The 17,470-nt window shown below is 48.0% G+C and overlaps 5 protein-coding genes across 5 annotated transcripts; 3 read left to right on the forward strand and 2 right to left on the reverse strand.

Moving 5' to 3' along the window:
* Positions 1–189: 189 nt before the first annotated feature.
* Positions 190–541, reverse strand: GLAREA_03553 (CSL zinc finger; the record flags this gene model as incomplete). Its single annotated transcript, XM_008083806.1, has 2 exons — positions 190–276; positions 356–541. 2 exons carry the CDS (start codon positions 539–541, stop codon positions 190–192), a joined length of 273 nt encoding a protein of 90 aa, XP_008081997.1.
* Positions 542–2,000: 1,459 nt separating this feature from the next.
* Positions 2,001–3,951, forward strand: GLAREA_03554 (Zn2/Cys6 DNA-binding protein; the record flags this gene model as incomplete). The annotated part of the gene is made up of 4 exons (XM_008083807.1): positions 2,001–2,140; positions 2,207–2,241; positions 2,300–3,541; positions 3,593–3,951. 4 exons carry the CDS (start codon positions 2,001–2,003, stop codon positions 3,949–3,951), a joined length of 1,776 nt encoding a protein of 591 aa, XP_008081998.1.
* Positions 3,952–6,074: 2,123 nt separating this feature from the next.
* Positions 6,075–8,526, forward strand: GLAREA_03555 (uncharacterized protein; the record flags this gene model as incomplete). The annotated part of the gene is made up of 4 exons (XM_008083808.1): positions 6,075–6,397; positions 6,464–7,241; positions 7,287–7,652; positions 7,699–8,526. The coding sequence occupies 4 exons, from the start codon at positions 6,075–6,077 to the stop codon at positions 8,524–8,526; spliced, it is 2,295 nt and encodes a 764-aa protein (XP_008081999.1).
* A 158-nt stretch (positions 8,527–8,684) lies between these two features.
* On the reverse strand, positions 8,685–10,359 carry GLAREA_03556 (Actin-like ATPase; the record flags this gene model as incomplete). Its single annotated transcript, XM_008083809.1, has 3 exons — positions 8,685–8,927; positions 8,984–10,139; positions 10,202–10,359. The coding sequence occupies 3 exons, from the start codon at positions 10,357–10,359 to the stop codon at positions 8,685–8,687; spliced, it is 1,557 nt and encodes a 518-aa protein (XP_008082000.1).
* A 3,469-nt stretch (positions 10,360–13,828) lies between these two features.
* Positions 13,829–14,971, forward strand: GLAREA_03557 (Aquaporin-like protein; the record flags this gene model as incomplete). Its single annotated transcript, XM_008083810.1, has 3 exons — positions 13,829–14,103; positions 14,155–14,301; positions 14,356–14,971. The coding sequence occupies 3 exons, from the start codon at positions 13,829–13,831 to the stop codon at positions 14,969–14,971; spliced, it is 1,038 nt and encodes a 345-aa protein (XP_008082001.1).
* Between the last annotated feature and the right edge of the window lie 2,499 nt (positions 14,972–17,470).

A 17,470-nucleotide genomic window follows, 5' to 3' on the forward strand; every position in this document is an offset into this window, starting at 1 on the left:
TTGCAATTCTGGGGATGTGGCGTTCTTCACAGAATGGCGTCCAATAGCACGCGGGAATGCGTACAAGGTGCCCAATGAGAGGCTCGACTCCAAAACTTCCCGAATCCCTGCCAATCCTTCATTGGGACAACAGCATGGAACATGTCGAAGAAGTACGCGGCGCACACTGAAAGTCTGGGTCGTAGTCATTCATGTCGCCACGGCAGTCGGCGGTGCTGTAGTTGGCGCTACAGGTGCTGCATCTTCGCTTTCTGATTCTGGCTTCGGAAGATCATCCTGTTCATGTCAGCAGTGAGTCCTGCCTAGCTTTGATTGCAACAGCACACGGAAGAAGTTTGGGAGGACGGGAACTCACCACTTCAAAAATAACACGAATCATCAAACTGCAACTGGGGCAAACTGCGATGTCCTCTTTGTCACGAAGATCTCCTAGAGAGATCTCGAAACGATCTCCGCATGGACATGGGTAGTGATAGAGGCCCACGGCCGCATCGTAGGTCATATCCTCAATCTCTATCTCGTCGTATATATTTTCCGCCATTTTCCGTGTCCGTGAGTTTTATCAAATGACGCGCAGCACATGTACGATGGTTGTTGGGGATTCCGGAGTTGTCTTGACCCGTTAATGTTTTTGGGTGTGTACGTGAAAAGAAAAACGTTGCAAAGGCGACAGAAATTCTTGTCGGCGCAAAGTGTAGCTTGAGCGGGAGGTGGGTTGGTGGGGTTGTCGCGGCTCTGACAGCGTGAGCGCGCTAAAACTCTGCCGCTAGCTGCTCTAAGCGAGGGCGAGTTCCAGGCCGGATCCGAGCCCGGTCTCCGACCTGGTCGACAAAGCCCCTTCCCCTTTCATGCTCTCCCCTCCTTCCCTTCCACCCAGCTTCTTCGCTTTCTATCCACACACACAACTCGACCAAATACTGCTGCCTATTTACGCCTTTCGACATCTCGAATTGTCGATTGTAACACTAGCGAGGTCGTCCTTTACGTCATTATTGCATATCCTCATTGACTGTCCGGACTCCTGAGTGTCTTAAGGAGAGTTTCCTCAGGATGACACTCCGCTTGCCGACTACCAGTCTAGGACGAGCTCTACGTGAACTCCAGACTCCAGACGAGCCATTGTACCTTTATTGGTCATGCTCAGCAAATGCGTGCTATCAAGCTGACATCCAATTTCTGAGCTCAACCTAGGTATTTGCTCAGCCCTATTGCAGCATGGAGATCGCCGCACCGCCAATTTGTCTTCTTCTTCCATCCTTCTCCCTATCTTCCACCCTCTGGCCCCCACATTCTAAAGCTGCAGATGTTCGTGTTAGTCGTGCCTAAGCACTCGCTGCAAGTACCGTCTTGGCTACACTCTATCAAGGAGTGGTGGTTCTTGCAATTGCGGTCTGGGTGAGATTTCTGTTCCTCATGCATTGTACAATGCTTCAGAGCACTGTGGAAGAATCAAGCCGGCTCTCAGAGTTACATCTTTCAGCGGCTCTTTCATCAGGTTCTACGCTTATTCTTATTCCAGTGTTGTATTGGCCATGGCAATTCTACTACCCCAAGAGGAATCCTCGATTCCTCGCTTGGCCTGCCATTGCAGCGGTTTTGGAGACATCTCATCCGCCATTGACGACCTGCTTGTGGCAACTCGTAACACGCTCTAGCACATACTAGAGGGGGGTGGGTGAAAAAGCCTACTGACCTAGGTAGCATGGCCTCCACCCTTGTTTGTTATTTCCCTTGCCGCATCCACGCGCCTGTAGCTGGCTTATCCTCAGCCTGGTTCGCTTGAATGTCCCTCCGCAGAGGACCTCCATTGCACAGAAACTTGCCGATTGGACATGGCGCTTAGGGCTTGTGGCCTGTCGCTGTGCTTAGAGCCCTACATCTGTTTAACCTTTCATCCATCTCGACGTTTGACGACACTGATACATAAAGAATGTTTTCTCCTGATATAGTTCTCACATATATTATTCCGCATGATCCGCCCTTACAAGAACTCATCATCAATGGAGAGGGTGTATACTTATCGTATCAAGCTTCACTCTCCGGCGCCGATATCTCAATCAAGTATGGCAGACACTAATGTAAAAAGCACAAGAAGGAGAGCTTCAACTCCTCGAAGCAAGAAGGGTTGTATTACCTGCAAGTAAGTTGTATCTTTCTTAAATGTGTAGTTGGTTCGATGTCCCTTACTGACTCTTTTACTTTCTAGAATCCGAAGACTAAAATGTGGCGAAGAAAAACCAGGTAGGCTTGAATTTGGTCCTAGCGATCGATGAATACCGCTCTAACTTGTTAAATCCAGGATGTCTTCGATGTGCCAAATCCGGCTGGACTTGTGACGGTTACGAGCATCTGACTGAGTCCTCCACTTCTCAAGCTTCTCAAAGCATGAGCAGTGCTTCCCTCCATCCAATCCTTCCTCGAGCATCCTCATCGCGTTCAGCACGATCTTCAATCTCCGTAGTGTCGCGGGAGTCTCGTTCGCGTTCGCCTAGCGTGATTAGTTTAGCACGAACGCCCCTCATGAATCTACAGGTTCCTTCTCAACTGGAACCTAACGAAAGATATTATTTTCAGATTTTCCTTGACGAAACTCCGGTATCGTTAGTCGGTGCCGAGCCAATGTTCTGGAAGAACATTGCCGTGCAGGAAAGTCACGTCACTTCCAGTGTTCGGCATGCTCTAGTCGCATTAGGGGCTTTGATGAAGAATTCAACAAGAACTGCGAGCGGTAATTACTCAGTAAACCCAACTGAAGAACTCCATCGAGAATTTGCGCTTCAACAACATGAAAAGTCAATTCGCGGCCTTCGAGAAGCTATCAGTAGCTCGGGTACGGGCGTAGCTACCCGAAGCATCGTTCTTTCGTGTTTGATTCTTGCACGGTTGGAACCTTTTATTGGAAATGGGGGATTTTCGACGCAACACATTCGGTATGCTCGCCAAATCATGTTTGGACCTTCCTATCATGAACCGACGGTCCCAAACATGTTTCCAAACTGGAACGATTCCAACGACGTAACGCTACACATGTTTTTCCAATCTGACTTGCAAGCTCTGACTGCTTTGGGCGCTGGCGAGGATCGATCAGCAGTCAGACGTGCCCTCGAGGCTCAGAATATGAATATGTCTATCTCTGTGCCAAGTGTCTTCAGGGACCTGGAAGAGGCCCGGGAGTACAGCAACATTGTTTGTCAGGAAGCACGCATGTTCTGGTATCGGTCGTCTCTTCAAGATGAGGCCACATGGCCATCTACCGATGCACAATCCACGATAGACATGCAATCATATCACCTCCGTCAATTGCAGCTTCTTTTTGCCGCCTTCGAAACCGTTACAGTAGATTCTCCCGAGGATCTCAATAATCACCCGCTGCGCAGACCGTCCTCGGTCAGATTACAAGCGGTTCATCATTCGGTCGAGATCAGTCTTGCGCTTAATACACCAGAGTCCAGCGCCGACCGGTTTTTACCTTATTTTCAATACATCGTTTCCTTGGGCCAGCAGGTTGTGGACTACGAAAGGATTTACGAATCAAGCGCTGGTAGGCTCGTAGTTACCGTGAAGCATAATTAGATACTGACTTTTCAAGTAGGTCATCAAACATATGCATTTGAATGTCGAATCATCGCACCTCTGTTTCTAGTGGCAAGAAAGTGTCGCGACGCAGCGCTCAGGCGTCAAGCAATCAGACTTTTACTTTCTTCCCGCCGTCAAGAGTTATTTTGGGATTCCATGACAGCTGGAAATGTAGGATTTTGGATTTTGACACTTGAAGAGGAAGGCAAGAATGAGCTTGGCTACATTTCAGATTCGAACCGAGCTTGGGGCCACTCGATGGAGCTTGACTTGCAAAGGAAAGTTACGTTGGTCAGATGCCGACTGGGACCCAAGATACCGGGACAGTGGATTGAGAGAAGTACCGAAATTCCTTACAATGAAGTCTTGAGTTAGGACGACGGAACAATTCAACCAAAAATGGGCCATCGCATTGGTCTATATATCCTTGCATTGTTGTTTATTTGATTTAAGCTTCCGGGAGTTGGTGCTGGGATACCAACATGTTGGTTTTGTTGGTTTGGGTCCGACCCGCCAAAGGCAAGAAGGTACAAGATTTGTATACCCGGCGTTTTGGTGTTTCGATTTACGATATGGGGCACGAAAGTTGCTTTGATTGCTTGTTTTGATTATATTTGTTGGTTGTAAAAAGCTATTTCTTATTGTAATTCTCCTTACTTCCTTTGCTTTTATCGGTATGCTCCGCGTATTCCAATGTACACAAGACTTTTTACGCAATTTCAGAATTTACTGTACTACTTGCTTTTTTTGTCCAACAATATCATGTTTTACAGGTTCCAGCAGATTTAATCGCTTAACCTTGCTCTGGACGTCTTTTTTTTTCTTGTTCGCTGCTACAACTTGCCAAGATCTACAGCCTACTTTTCCACTATCGCGGAAGTCATCAAATTCTGGTCCTTCCAAATCATTTGGCAATACCTTGAACGAGACATTACGCTCGATGATTCTGCGGTCATTCATTCGATGCCCGGATGTGCGAGCGGTTCGATGCAGCAATGCAAGCGGCCGCGTGCATGGTGTCGAGAGACGGTGTACAGAGTACAAAGGTACAACACGATAGGCGGGTGTGTGCCTCATACTAGCAGCATGCGGGACTCTTTCCAGATTACAGTTATGTGACGGCCGACCTAAGAGGTCTAGACGTATATGTACGTAAAGCCATAAGAGCTAAAGAGCCGGACAAGGTCCAATGGACATGCAGAATTGAAACAGCTGAAATATGATTCTGCTAGATTGGGAAGCTTCTGCATCGATCGACCATGTCGCCCGCTCTTTGCTCAAATTTCTTGTCTGTAACGTCATCTTTTGGGATGTGGAGGTTGACCGCAAGTATTTGATCGTGACATGCGCCTGTCATACTCGGTGTTAAGCGCTTGCGGCATTTGGAACATGGCTTTTCATTTTCAACGTGGTACAAGAGTTCTGTGGTGAGACGGCTTGTCGGAACCTGCACAACCGGCATACGAGTTCTCAGATGAGTCTCTGGGAGATTGATAAAGATGATCTCGGTTTATAGTAGGTTACGATCATGCGGCCAGTGGTCGCATATTTTAACCTTAACCGAGAATCGAAATTGGGTCAGGTTTTATGTCTACCAAAACATGGATATATACAGAAAATTTTCGAGAAGCAATGCTACAATCCTTCGTGTTATCATGACGGCATCTTCAATCACAAATCTCAATCAACCGCATCGCATCAATGCTGCAGATAAAGTACCTCTACGGTCTAGCCAATGCCAAAGCAACCATATCGTGGCGCAGTTTGGCATGCAGCATTTCCCAGAATTGCTGACTACGTGTTCACTTCCACTTTTCGCAATCAAACATAGATTATCACATTAACCATCAAAAAGCACATATCAACATCCTCCATCAAACATCATTATTTGCATATTCCAGCTTTCTCATACACGCGTCCCTCAACATCCCCAGTTCTCAAAGTTGTTCCACCCCTTGTCTCGCTTCGCACCCCTCATCCCCTTTTCGGGTCCCGCTCTCGTCACGCCCCCCATCGTGCATCCAGCGCGGCCGATTTCTTTTTTTGGGGGCTGAGCTCTGCGGTAAAGCTATTTTTCGCGAAGCGAGTTGATGGATTTAGGTAGGGCTGAGCGCTTAAAGGGTCGACACCAACATTTTGGTCGAGGAAGCGAAGATTCGGTGGGAGAGGGGGCTAAGAAAAGATGGTAGACGCGCGAGGAGGGTTGGATTTGGATGTGTGCGATGGTTCTTTTGGTGAAGGTTGGTGGTACGAGAGGGGAGAGGGGAGAGGGGAGGTATAAGGATGATGGGGGGGTTTGGGGGGTTGGGGGGTTGGAGGTGGGTTTGAGATTTTTTGTTTTGGTTCTTAGGATTTGATGGTATGAGTTATTTGTACGATTATTTCTTTTCTTGTATGTTTCATGTTATTTTAATATATCTTTCCCGACTTCAATCAGCTTTGAAAGCGTAAACTCCCCCAAAAACCACACATGTTATAAAATCCACTCCATCACCTCAATGTTATCATCGCTCTCCCAACAATCCCATCCACGCAACGATATCGAAGCCGCTCGACCTCCCAAGAAAACTACACTCCCATCACCACCGCGATCCCAAGGTAAACTACGCAAATCCATCCCAAATCTCGAACATGATTTCAATCACCTGCACACGAAACACAGCCCGCATCTGGGGGAAAATCTGTTTTGGTACCAGAACTTCGCTGGTAGATCGTCCACGGGGTTTCGGTTTAGGGAGGGCGATGCTTTTGCGGGGTGTTTGAGGGGGTTGAGGGGAGCTTTGAAAGAGGGTGGTGATGGTGGGAGTTATTTGAAATTATGGTATGTATTTACCTTTCTCCCGGCTTTTCTTTATGAGTGAAATCGGATATTGACTTGGGTGTATAGTATCATAAACACAAACCCCCTCCCGAAATCTGTGCTCTCCCTCCTAGCACAATGGCTCGCCGCGTCTATCGGTCGACTCAACGGTGTGTTGGAGTTTCCTAGGTTTGCGATTGGCATGGAAGTTGAGAATGCGTGGGGTGGGTTGAGTGAATGTGCTTGTAGGAGTTTGGAGAGGCCTGAGGGGATTGGGGAGGTAGAGCGTCTTTCGACGCTAGAGATGAGGGACCGGGTTTTGGGCCATGGTGTCGTGTGTGGGTGTAGGAGTTCTCAAGTTGGCGAGCAGAAATCGAGGTCAAGGGTTGCGATTGCACTTCCTTCGCAAGGTCGTGATGAGTCGTCTTCAACAGCGAAAGCACAACTCATACAATGCTCTCGGATTTTCGACCGGTGCACCGCGTCGTTCAGTTTCACCTGGCACCGTTCAGCGCCACGGTATCGCGGTGGGCTTGAGGCGTTTACGTGGCAGGAATGGACGAGACCGCCGAGGGGGTGTTGGGGGGAGGTGTTTTATCAGGATGATCGCGCTTCCCCTGGAGCACGCCGGGTGCTTATGACGGTGAATAACGGCGATGAGACTGCGAGTTTGGTGGGGGATTTGAAAAATTTGTTGAGGACGAGGAGACCTGATGATCCGGATGTATGGCCGTTTATGCTGTTGCTGCAGAGTAATCCGAGCAGTGAGGGGTATAATCTCCTACCTCTCTTCGCGCTACTGGAAATTGTGGTAAGGGATTCGGCGCGATTTGTGGGGGAGATCGGGGAGGAGGTTTTGAGACTTGTAAGTTTTAATGTTTTGTGCTGGGATGTGAGCTGATTTAAATAGTCGTATCTCTCGAAAGCCAACTCTTCTATCGCGCTGATCTCACATCTCGCACACCTCGATACGTCGAGGGAATCTGCGATTGCGTCGTTGAATCACGTTCACGCCGTGATTCGATCGCTTCAGAATGTTGTTGTAGCCCGTCAACGAGCCAGGGAGAATAACGCGGCACCGAGTATCGTCGCGGAGTTCCTGAAAGAGAAGATTGTTGATGTGGAGTTTCTGATTGAGCAGCTTGAAGAGGGACTAAGGGAGCGTATCAGAGGGGAAAGTGTGTTGATGAAGGAGGGAAGGATGTTGGTGCAGTGCCAGCAGGTTAGTTTGGTGAGTTGGGTTTTGGTGGGATGGGTGCCTGTTAGTTTGGTTCTTGTGAGTTCATTTTGTGGTGTTTTAGAGGGTGTGCTAATTGAAGTAGGGTATCATGGCGATGAATATCACGAATCCAAGTTCGTTGTTCACGTCGATTTCCGAGACTGGAACTGGAACTGAGCTTCCGCCCCTTTTAAATCGCCAAACATCACTCCCAACACAAACACCTTCGGCAGTCCACCCAGCTATCTCCAACCTCACAAACCAAACACTCCAGCAATCATTCAATCACTCACCAACATACATTTTCCCCTTCCCACTCTTCCTAACCCTCCTCCTCATCCTCCCACCCCTAACCCTCTTCACCACCTACACCCTCCCTTCAACCCTCCGTCTCCTCCTCCGCTCCACCCACACCCTCCGAAACTCACACTTCTTTACACCTCTCGCATTCCTCACCTACTACGGCTTTACATTCTGGGTTCTCCCCATCGTCCTCTCCACGAATTCGAGTCCACGACTTTTCCTTCCTTCTCTCGTTCACGCGGGCGAGAATCCGATTTCCGTACCCTCCTTTTTCGTTTCCGCGTTCGTCACGGCAATTATCTGTATGAGTAACTTATCGATCGCGCTGCGGCGTGGGCTGGTCTCGAAGGTGCTGCTTTGGATTGTGTTTGGAGGGTTGGCGGTTGGGAGTTATGGCGTTGATTTCTTTAGTAGTTGGGAACGGGGCGTGGATGTACGATTAGCGACGGGTTTGGGGTTGAGCGGGGTGGTGCCGAATTTGTTTTTATTAGGCGTATGGACGGTGCCGAGGGGGTGTAAGATGATTTCGAGTTGTGGAAGGAGACGTTCAAAAAACGGAGGCAAGGGTGTAAGATACGAGAGCGGGGAAAGAAAGGGGATACTTAAGAACAAAATGTTGAATGTTTAAGATATGTAAAGATATTTTTAATCACAACTTTGAATTCACGCTGGGATTTTCATTCCTAGGTTACAAACCCATGATCCCGATCAAAAGAAAAGGTATAGTACAAATCACCCTTTCGCCGTCCAAACTCCAATAATGCACTCACTTATAGAGTCATGACTCTAATCCTCAGCCCAGCCCTTGCACATCTTAACAGCCTTCTCCCATCTAGCGAACTTCTTGTTTCGCTCATCAGCGTCGATCTTAGGGGTGAAAGTGGTGACACCAGTAGTGTTCACGTTCTTGAGCTCATCGAATGTCTCCCACACACCGACGGCAAAACCGGCTGCGATGGCGGCACCGAGGGCGGTGGTCTCGAGCATACGGGGACGCTCGACGGGGATGCCGATGAGATCAGCTTGTGTCTAGAAATATCGTGTTAGCACTGTGGTTTACATAGGGAAGGGACGGGAATACTAACCTGCATGCAAAGATCCGAGTTTGTCATTCCACCATCAACAGCAAGCTCAGCAAGCGCATGTCCAGAATCCTTTTGCATAGAGTCCAAAATTGCTTTCGTCTGGAAACAGGTCGCCTCAAGTGTGGCACGTGCAACGTGACCCTTTTGAGTGTATGCAGTGATACCGAAGATGGTTCCACGCGCATCGTCCATCCAGTATGGCGCGAACAGACCTGAAAAGGCGGTCACGAACGTGACACCCCCGTTATCTGGGACGGTGGCCGCGAGGGTGCTGATCTGGCTGGATCCCTCGATGAAGCCGAAGTTGTTTTGTAGGAATTTGATGCTGGAGCCGGCGACGGCGATGCTGCCTTCGAGGGCGTATTGGGGCTTGCCGTCGAAGTCGTAGGCGACGGTGGTGAGGAGACCGTTGGTGGAAATTACGGGCTTGTCGCCGACGTTGTAGAGGAGGAAACAACCGGTTCCGTAGGTGTTCTTGGCTCGACCGGGGGAGAAACCTTTTTGGCCTACGAGAGCAGCTGATTGATCACCTAGACATCCTGCGATGGAGACACCGCTGAGGATACCGGTGGTCAATTTGCCGTATGCGGTTGGGTGAGAAGAGCGGACAATTTCTGGGAGGTTCAATTTGTTCATGTCGAAGCGGAAGAAATCGAGGAGTGACTCGTCATACTTCAAGGTGTGGATGTTCATGAACATAGTTCTTGAGGCGTTGGATGGATCCGAGACGAAGATGTTCTTCTTTGGTCCGCCATTGAGCTTGTATACAAGCCAAGCATCAACCGTACCGAAGCAAAGGTTTCCTGCTTCATAGGCAGCCGAAACTTCCTTGACATTCTCAATCATCCAAAGCAGTTTTCCAACGGATGGGTATGTAGATAGCGGCAGACCACACAGAGCTTGGAGCTGCTCTGCGCCAAGACGCGCCTTCAGTTTTCTGACCAGATTCTGATGTCTTGTGTCGGTCCAGACGATGGCATTGTATAATGGCTCACCAGTCTGCTTGTCCCAGACAACTGTGGTTTCTCGCTGGTTGGTGATTCCGACTGCCTTGATGGATCTAGCAGAGTGTCCTTGCTGCTCGAAAGCTTTAACGGCACCTTCAATACACTGGTTAACGGACTCAATGATCTCCGTAGGATCGTGTTCGTGCCATCTGCCATTGGTTAGTACAGACCTCTAAAGAAAAATCCCAAGTAGGAAAGATTTGGTACTCACCCTGGCTGAGGATAGAACTGCTTGAACTCTATCTGATGAGAAGCAACTGGCTCTCCATCTTTGTTGAAGATCAAAAATCGGGTACTGGTAGTACCTTGATCAATTGATCCAACAAAGGACTCTTCCTGAGCGAGTGGTGCTGGTGTGTTATCTCCCATTGTGACTAGATTACTGAATTGCGAAGTGATTGTAGAAAGACGAGATGCCATTGATTGACTGAACAGACTGCTGAGCCTCAAGTTTATGAATGAGAGAAAACTTCTAGACCCGGAAAAACTAACCCCGCAATCCAATATGAATGGGAACTGCGTGTGATCCGTATGTTTCCCAAAACGTACTCAGCGTCTTGTCGTGAGATGAGTGGGATGGCCGGAGGAGGCGTTGCTGTTCTCCTGCATGTTATAGTGCTAGTGGGTACAGATTCTAGGCGTTCCAGAATAATTCCTTGGTTGGGAACTGGCGTTTCCGTGTCCAAGAGGTATCACGAGCAGTATCTCGGACTCTCGGCGACAGGACAGAGATATTGGCTGCGACTTCCGGTTATCACTGGACCGAGTCCGAGACAGTAGCAGCCCATCGAGGGCAACTGTAGACCGCTTAAGGTGGAGCATGGCGTAAGCTATCAATTGGGACTTGGGGATTCTGGGAATCTCGACCTTGGCCAGACTTGGAGGTGATCCGTCAGATTTTCTTGAGATATCTTCGAAGAGAAGTGGTCGGTAAAGCTAGCGCTGATGGGGATGCGCGGCTGGGGTGTCTCCACAAGGGATGAACTTTCCACATAAAATAGTGCCACCATGGCCGTCACGCATTTCTGGAGTGCGGGGCGCCAGAAAAATACTGAGGAGACTGAGGGGACTGAGGGGTTCTACTGTGTGTGGCAGGGTTGATCGAGCGAATACGGGCCAAGTGTCTGTTGCATTGTTTCTGCTGTAATCGACGAGTTACTCTCGTGAGAATTCCTCACGACGTACTATTAACTGCAACTTTCATAACGTTCTAGAGCTTGCATCTATACCTTAACTCTCTTCAGCTGTCTTGCATTCCATTGAAAGTAAGTTGGCAATGGTGACTCGTCAATTGGATGTAGGTTCGTTCTAGAAGACGATACCAAGAAGCTCGCCCACTCTGTCGGATCGGTCTAAGAGATATCGTAAGATTTCAACGAACAACCTGTTTCGGTAGGAACACCGCTCTATTCTTGACCAATGACTTGATGCTGTCGTTTTAGCTTACGGCGGAGATTTACTAGGGGCCCCGGCCTGCCCAGCTTTGCCCGATCAACCCATCATATCCTAATGGCACGGTTAGTAGTGGCTCACTGTTCTCAAGGCGTTACCAGGAACGGAAAGAGTGAAAACGGTAGATGAGACATCAGAAAAGGCGAGTGCTTACGCGAGCAGACTAACCAATGAACTGTGGTAGACAGTGGGTTTTTAATTGTCTCTTCGAATCGCAGCCAGGAAGTACCTTGGTAGCTGCTGTAGGCGTCTAATAGTCGAGAAGGAGAACTCGAGGTGGTGGCGCGCGGGAGATCGTGCCAAACAAACGCCCCCCGAGCTCATCCAAGACCAGATGCACGCCATGGTTACATTGATGATCGCCTGAAGACACACAAAGTGGGCGCCATTTCCCATTCTCGCTTAGCTCTCCCTCGCTTAAGCCGCTAGCCCCTTCCCCTCTCGCTTCGTTCATCAACATCACTCCTTCAATGCCGAACAAACACCATGGCCACGACCCCTCAACCACGACCACGACTTCCAACCCATGGAAATGAAGTCATTTGCGCGAGTGTATCTGGTTGAATTGCATGACAAGGTGGTATTGCAGCATATGTTATGTTTCTTTGCTTGCTTGCGCTCTGTTTTAGCTGAACCTTGGCCTCAACCGGCTGGTCCGGAGAGGTGTGAAAGGATTTTCAACCAACATTTCTGACCGTTAATATCCTTTCCTGAAATCTGCACATTTAATTGCTGTTACTGCTGCCTACCATGCACAATTCTTAGTTGCGGAGATGCTACTGTACCTCTTTTGATTTAGTCTCTTGCTACGCCTCCTGGCTCGCCTCCATGGTTACGCACAAGCTTGGTCGAGTTCGTCAACTCCGTCTTACTAGTTCTGGGGAGCGGGGAAACCGTGATGTCTCGTCCACATGCGTAGGGCATTCCCTCATGGGTTTTGCGGATCCAGGTCACAACGCCTATCTTGCCCGCATGCGTTCTGTTGGCTCAAAAGTCACTCATCATCGTTGTTACACCACTTCTCTTGGGCAAGGGTTCGGGTACTTGCTGCAGAGGCTAGTAGCCGTTTGCTTGCCTCGGGTAACTCATATGATGAGGCCTTGGGAGCCGAGTCCGTACGGGAGCAACATATGTGCGGTGCCTAGCATATGGTATTCAACTAGATTGATCAATCTCACAAGAAAGAGACTGTTCGGTTTAGTGATCGAGATCAAGGTACGAGAGAGGATTAGCACGCATCACCTCGAATGTTTGGCGAATTGGCAGTGCGTCTTGGTTAGTGCTTCGTGGAAGCTGCTGTCTCTCAACCAATGTGAATGGCTCCCACATGTTCTGGACGTCTCAATTGCATTAGCGTTGCTCCCGCCACCCGACTGGCTTTCTTGAAGTCTTGATCTTAGAGGTATGCTGATGCTTGTGACAAGTGGCACGGACGTCGCCCTATCTCGTACCACACGATCACCGGGCAAAGACTCTGGCCGAGCGTCCGGAGAGTATCTGTTGCTCGGCGTGAGAAATATACTGGCTTGAAATGAGATAATTTGGGCTGGAAAGACCGTTTCATAGCATCTATCAGAGGGCACAACACATTAAGATAATAAGCTTTTCATATGAATTTTGACAAGTCACACAGCGTTTTCATATCGTCATCTTTTCCATTATCTGCTCTCGTATGCTGCTCTGTATTATTAATACAGCGTCGTTACTGCGAGGACAAGAGTTACCAAACTTGGAAAGTATCCGCGGTCTACTAACCGCGGCGACTGCAGTATGCCACAGCATGGATAGATTCCGCTGTTGTTTAGCGGGACCTCAACGATTGTGCAACGCTAATCATATGCTTTTGGTCTACGATAATTCTATTACGGACTAGCTGAAGCATGCTCTGCGTATGCTCTTCGTTCACAATCCCGTGCCGAACGATGAAAATATGGAAATTGACCAACACCATTCGGACAGTCTGGATGCTCCAAAACTGCGGCTATACGAAACGGCTCAGACAGCCCCCTACTTTCTTAGCATTCTGCGGTATGGTCTGACAAGCTTTATGGGTTTTCTAGTCATGAAAAGCTGTGAGATCTAAAATCCTGATTCCAGACGAGGCAAAGTACCCATCTAACCTCTCTTAGATAGTGAAGTCTTCACTGCGGGTCGAGTATGACCACCGGTCACCGCAGTCATTACTTTTGACAGCGGAGGTAAGTTACCATCCCAGGTGGCGGCCAAGTGACGGACCTCTGCATCCCAACCTTGTTGAAAAAGTATAGAAATAAGCACACCCCTCGTACACTCATCAATCTCCAGCATCGATTCAATCTTTCTCATCCTTTATCCGCCTCAAGTCTAACATCGTCAAGTGTCCTTACAAGTCCCAATTATCTTCACAATGGCGGAAAGCAAAGCTATTCATAGTTATCCTTCGCCTGCTATATCCCACGAGGAAGATATACACGAAGTGAACAAAGGAGAGGATCTAAGTGATCATGAGCAGCCACTCGCGTCGCCGTACGCTGAGCATGGCCCGGGTATTGACCACAAGATTCCACAAGACGATGTCATTCCCGCTGCACCCGATCTAGCTTGGAGCAAAATTAGACGAGCTATGAGAGATCCCTTCGCTGAGTTCTTTGGTGTTTTCATTCTCATCCTTTTTGGTGACGGGTAAGTCTCAATTCTGTTCACATCAAATGAACTTAGCTAACTAGTCTCTAGTGTCGTCGCTCAAGTTGTCCTCTCTAGAAATGCGAACGGAGCCTACCAATCTATATCATGGGGTTGGGGTATTGGTGTCATGTTGGGTGTCTATGCCAGTGGTGTGTCTGGAGCCCATTTGAATCCAGCTGTCACATTCGCCAATTGGTAAGTTCCCATAGCCACGAATATATACGAAGTCAACATCTAACTCCTTTACAGTGTCTTCCGTAAATTCCCATGGCGCAAATTCCCAGAGTACTTGGTCGCTCAAGTTCTCGGAGCATTCATCGCCTCGGGTATCGTCTACGCCAACTACAAATCCGCTATCGATCAATACGAAGGTTATGGCATCCGAACAGTCGGACAAGAAAACTCCACCGCCGGTATCTTCTGCACATACCCAGCTGAATTCATGACCCGCACCGGCATGTTCTTCTCCGAATTCATCGCCTCAACCATCTTGATGTTCTGCATCTACGCTCTCCAAGACAACGGAAACTTGGGAGCTGGCAACCTCACCCCACTCGGTCTTTTCTTCGTCATCTTCGGTATCGGTGCGTGCTTTGGATGGGAGACTGGATACGCAATCAACTTGGCTCGTGACTTTGGGCCTCGTCTCATGTCGTATGCTCTCGGTTACGGCAACGAGGTCTGGTCTGCTGGAGGATATTACTTCTGGATCCCCATGGTCGCGCCTTTCTTCGGATGCATGTTCGGAGGGTTCTTGTACGATGTTTTCATCTTCACTGGAGCGTCACCTATCAACACTCCATGGATGGGTCTCAAGCGATTGATTAGACCCAACCGCCAACAGGAGCCAAACCACCTTGCATAGATCGCAAACACTATCTAAGCACACGAAAACGAAATGAACGACAATTGCAGAATTAGGGGTCCGGAGTTTTACATCTGAGATTGTTGTGGTATACCAAGGGGATTGATTTTGGGGCATGATTTGCATTTGATTGTACATAGGCATAGGGGGCACGACGAAAAAAGCAAGCTTGATGAGCTGACGAGTGATGGACACAGCATATTAGAATGAAAAGAATCAAGTTTTCATAACTTCACATCACATCCTAACCTCCTATTCCCTTTCTTTTTTTTCTGATACATCGATTTCCAAGTTACAACCAGGCCAACCTCCCGAAACAAACTTTTTGGGAATCGATACTTCTGGTCGTCACAACATATGGCATTCCACTACATCATGTCGTGTTCGCCCGATCGTCCCGGTCGCTGCGAATTTCCGATCCCACGACATGTCGTCCAGAATCAGATCCCTTGATTCTCCACAGACCCTCATTTCTGTACCAAACCCATATATGCGAATCTGGGGAACGCGAAACCCCAGATCGTCAGTTGGATTTTTGTGGGTGGCAAGGTGTGTTGGGTGAGGGTTCGGAGTACAGTAGTTTCGGTCGTACTTTGTTAAGCGACGGACGATGTGGGTGTGTGCCCACCAGGAAAGTTTGGCCCACTGTGTTGAGTTGGGATGAGGATTGGATGACTTAGGAAATGTTATTTGCGACCTGGAAAGAAACTTGATTCGAATCTAGATGCTGCAAAAGCGATTGAAGTTGCGATTTTCGCTTTGAATCTGGACTTGCACCTTTGGAGGGGTTTACCTTGTTAACTACCAAAGGCCATCCGGCTTGGTGCCTTCATATTTTTAATTAATTTGGTGCGCCTACCAGCCTTTCGAACCTTTGGATATACCTTCGTCACCAGCGTTTTCTGGTAAACATGACGATTTCGCGCGGTTACTACTCAATTACCATTTGTCGTAGTTGAGTCGAGACCCTCGAGTCGAGGACAGCAAATTACTGATCGCGATCTATGGCGTGTTGTTAATTACCTTGAATTTTATGGGATTTCGAATGAGGACATTGTTGGGACGAGTCCTAAGTAGGGAAGGCTCTTGGTATATAACTTAGTACCTGATTGTGTATCACTGGCTCTTATGAGGTTCATGTGCGAAGAATAGGGGAAATTAAGATGATCATGACTTTAGAAATAAGAGTGCGAGAAAATACTCAAAATCTCACAACATAAAATGTCCAATAATAAATGCAGAAGTATCTTCCAGTCGATCTCAATTCACAACGACAGTCATCTAGCAATGACCTATCACGTGACAAATGTTTACTTCGAGACATGACTTCAACAGTAGACCTCGTCAGGCGCAGATGGAGGCATAAGATTCAATAAAGATTGTATTTTCGGGCTCGAGTTGAGCGACTATGGGAGTATGTTTGAGAAAAGATTTGAGATAAGCTCTGTTATCCGAAGGGTTGGAGATTCTAGTCACTTCAAGATGAACAAGTTGTTTGCTTGTATCGTAGAGAATAGCAGGCTAATTACTGCTGATGTATCGATTATGAAATTGTTTTGTGTCAGGAGTTTACCATTTGCTGTTTGCATAAGCTTCTTCGGCTACTTGCTTCCATGCCTAGATGTTGATTTGGAGTCTTGGCAACGATAGTAGCTTTCATAACTCGCCCTGTTTTCTTGCAATTTAGTATCAATAAATTGGGAATTTGCTTGGCTGTTTACTTAAGGTAGTTGCTGGTCCGAAGGCTTGCGGAAATGATGTTACTGATGTGATCAGTCATCACGGTTAGAATCTCGATGCTCGTGATGTGATACAAGTAAAAGTTTGCTGAAAACACCAAAGCATGACACGTCCAACAATATAAAAACAAAAGTTCCTTCACCGCAGTATTCTTATTCTCAGAACCTCAGATTTGGGCCCACAGAGACATAGTTGCTCCCAGTAAGACGCGTATGTTTTGGTGGGTTAAGCGAACGCATTTGACGTTCATGAAATCGCAAACATTTGTTATTTGAAGGACGCTTTTTTTGGATGGTCATTTCCTCCTGATCTTTCACGCGTAAGTCTCTTCTTCTGCAAACCACACAGATTTCTTCGTTGCCGACGTAAGGATTTACTGGGCAGTACCGGTCAGCTCTGGATAGTGACATCCCACAGTTCCCATTCCTGCATCCCACTAATGACTCACGTGTATGGGGTTGGAGGTAAAGATGGGAAACACACGTGAACTCTGTCGTATCTGCAGAAAGTTTACCCCCTTCTAAAATTATTAACTGAAACCTGCTGTAGACGTTCCAAGCTTGACGAAGCGAAGCGGCTTTTGAAGCAGCTTTCACTCTTTGGGGGAGTGAATTTACAATCTCACTCAAAAGACAAGAATCAGGATCAAAAAAATCCCCCAAGGAACAGACACTTAGATCCCCAACCTTCTCACCAGAATTACGATCTGACAAAAAAGTCAAAAAATACTTTACCTCAACCATTATCCTCCCCTACCAC

Source organism: Glarea lozoyensis (genome assembly GCF_000409485.1).
Source record: "Glarea lozoyensis ATCC 20868 chromosome Unknown GLAREA2, whole genome shotgun sequence".
In the NCBI taxonomy this organism is placed as follows: Eukaryota; Fungi; Ascomycota; class Leotiomycetes; order Helotiales; family Helotiaceae; genus Glarea; species Glarea lozoyensis.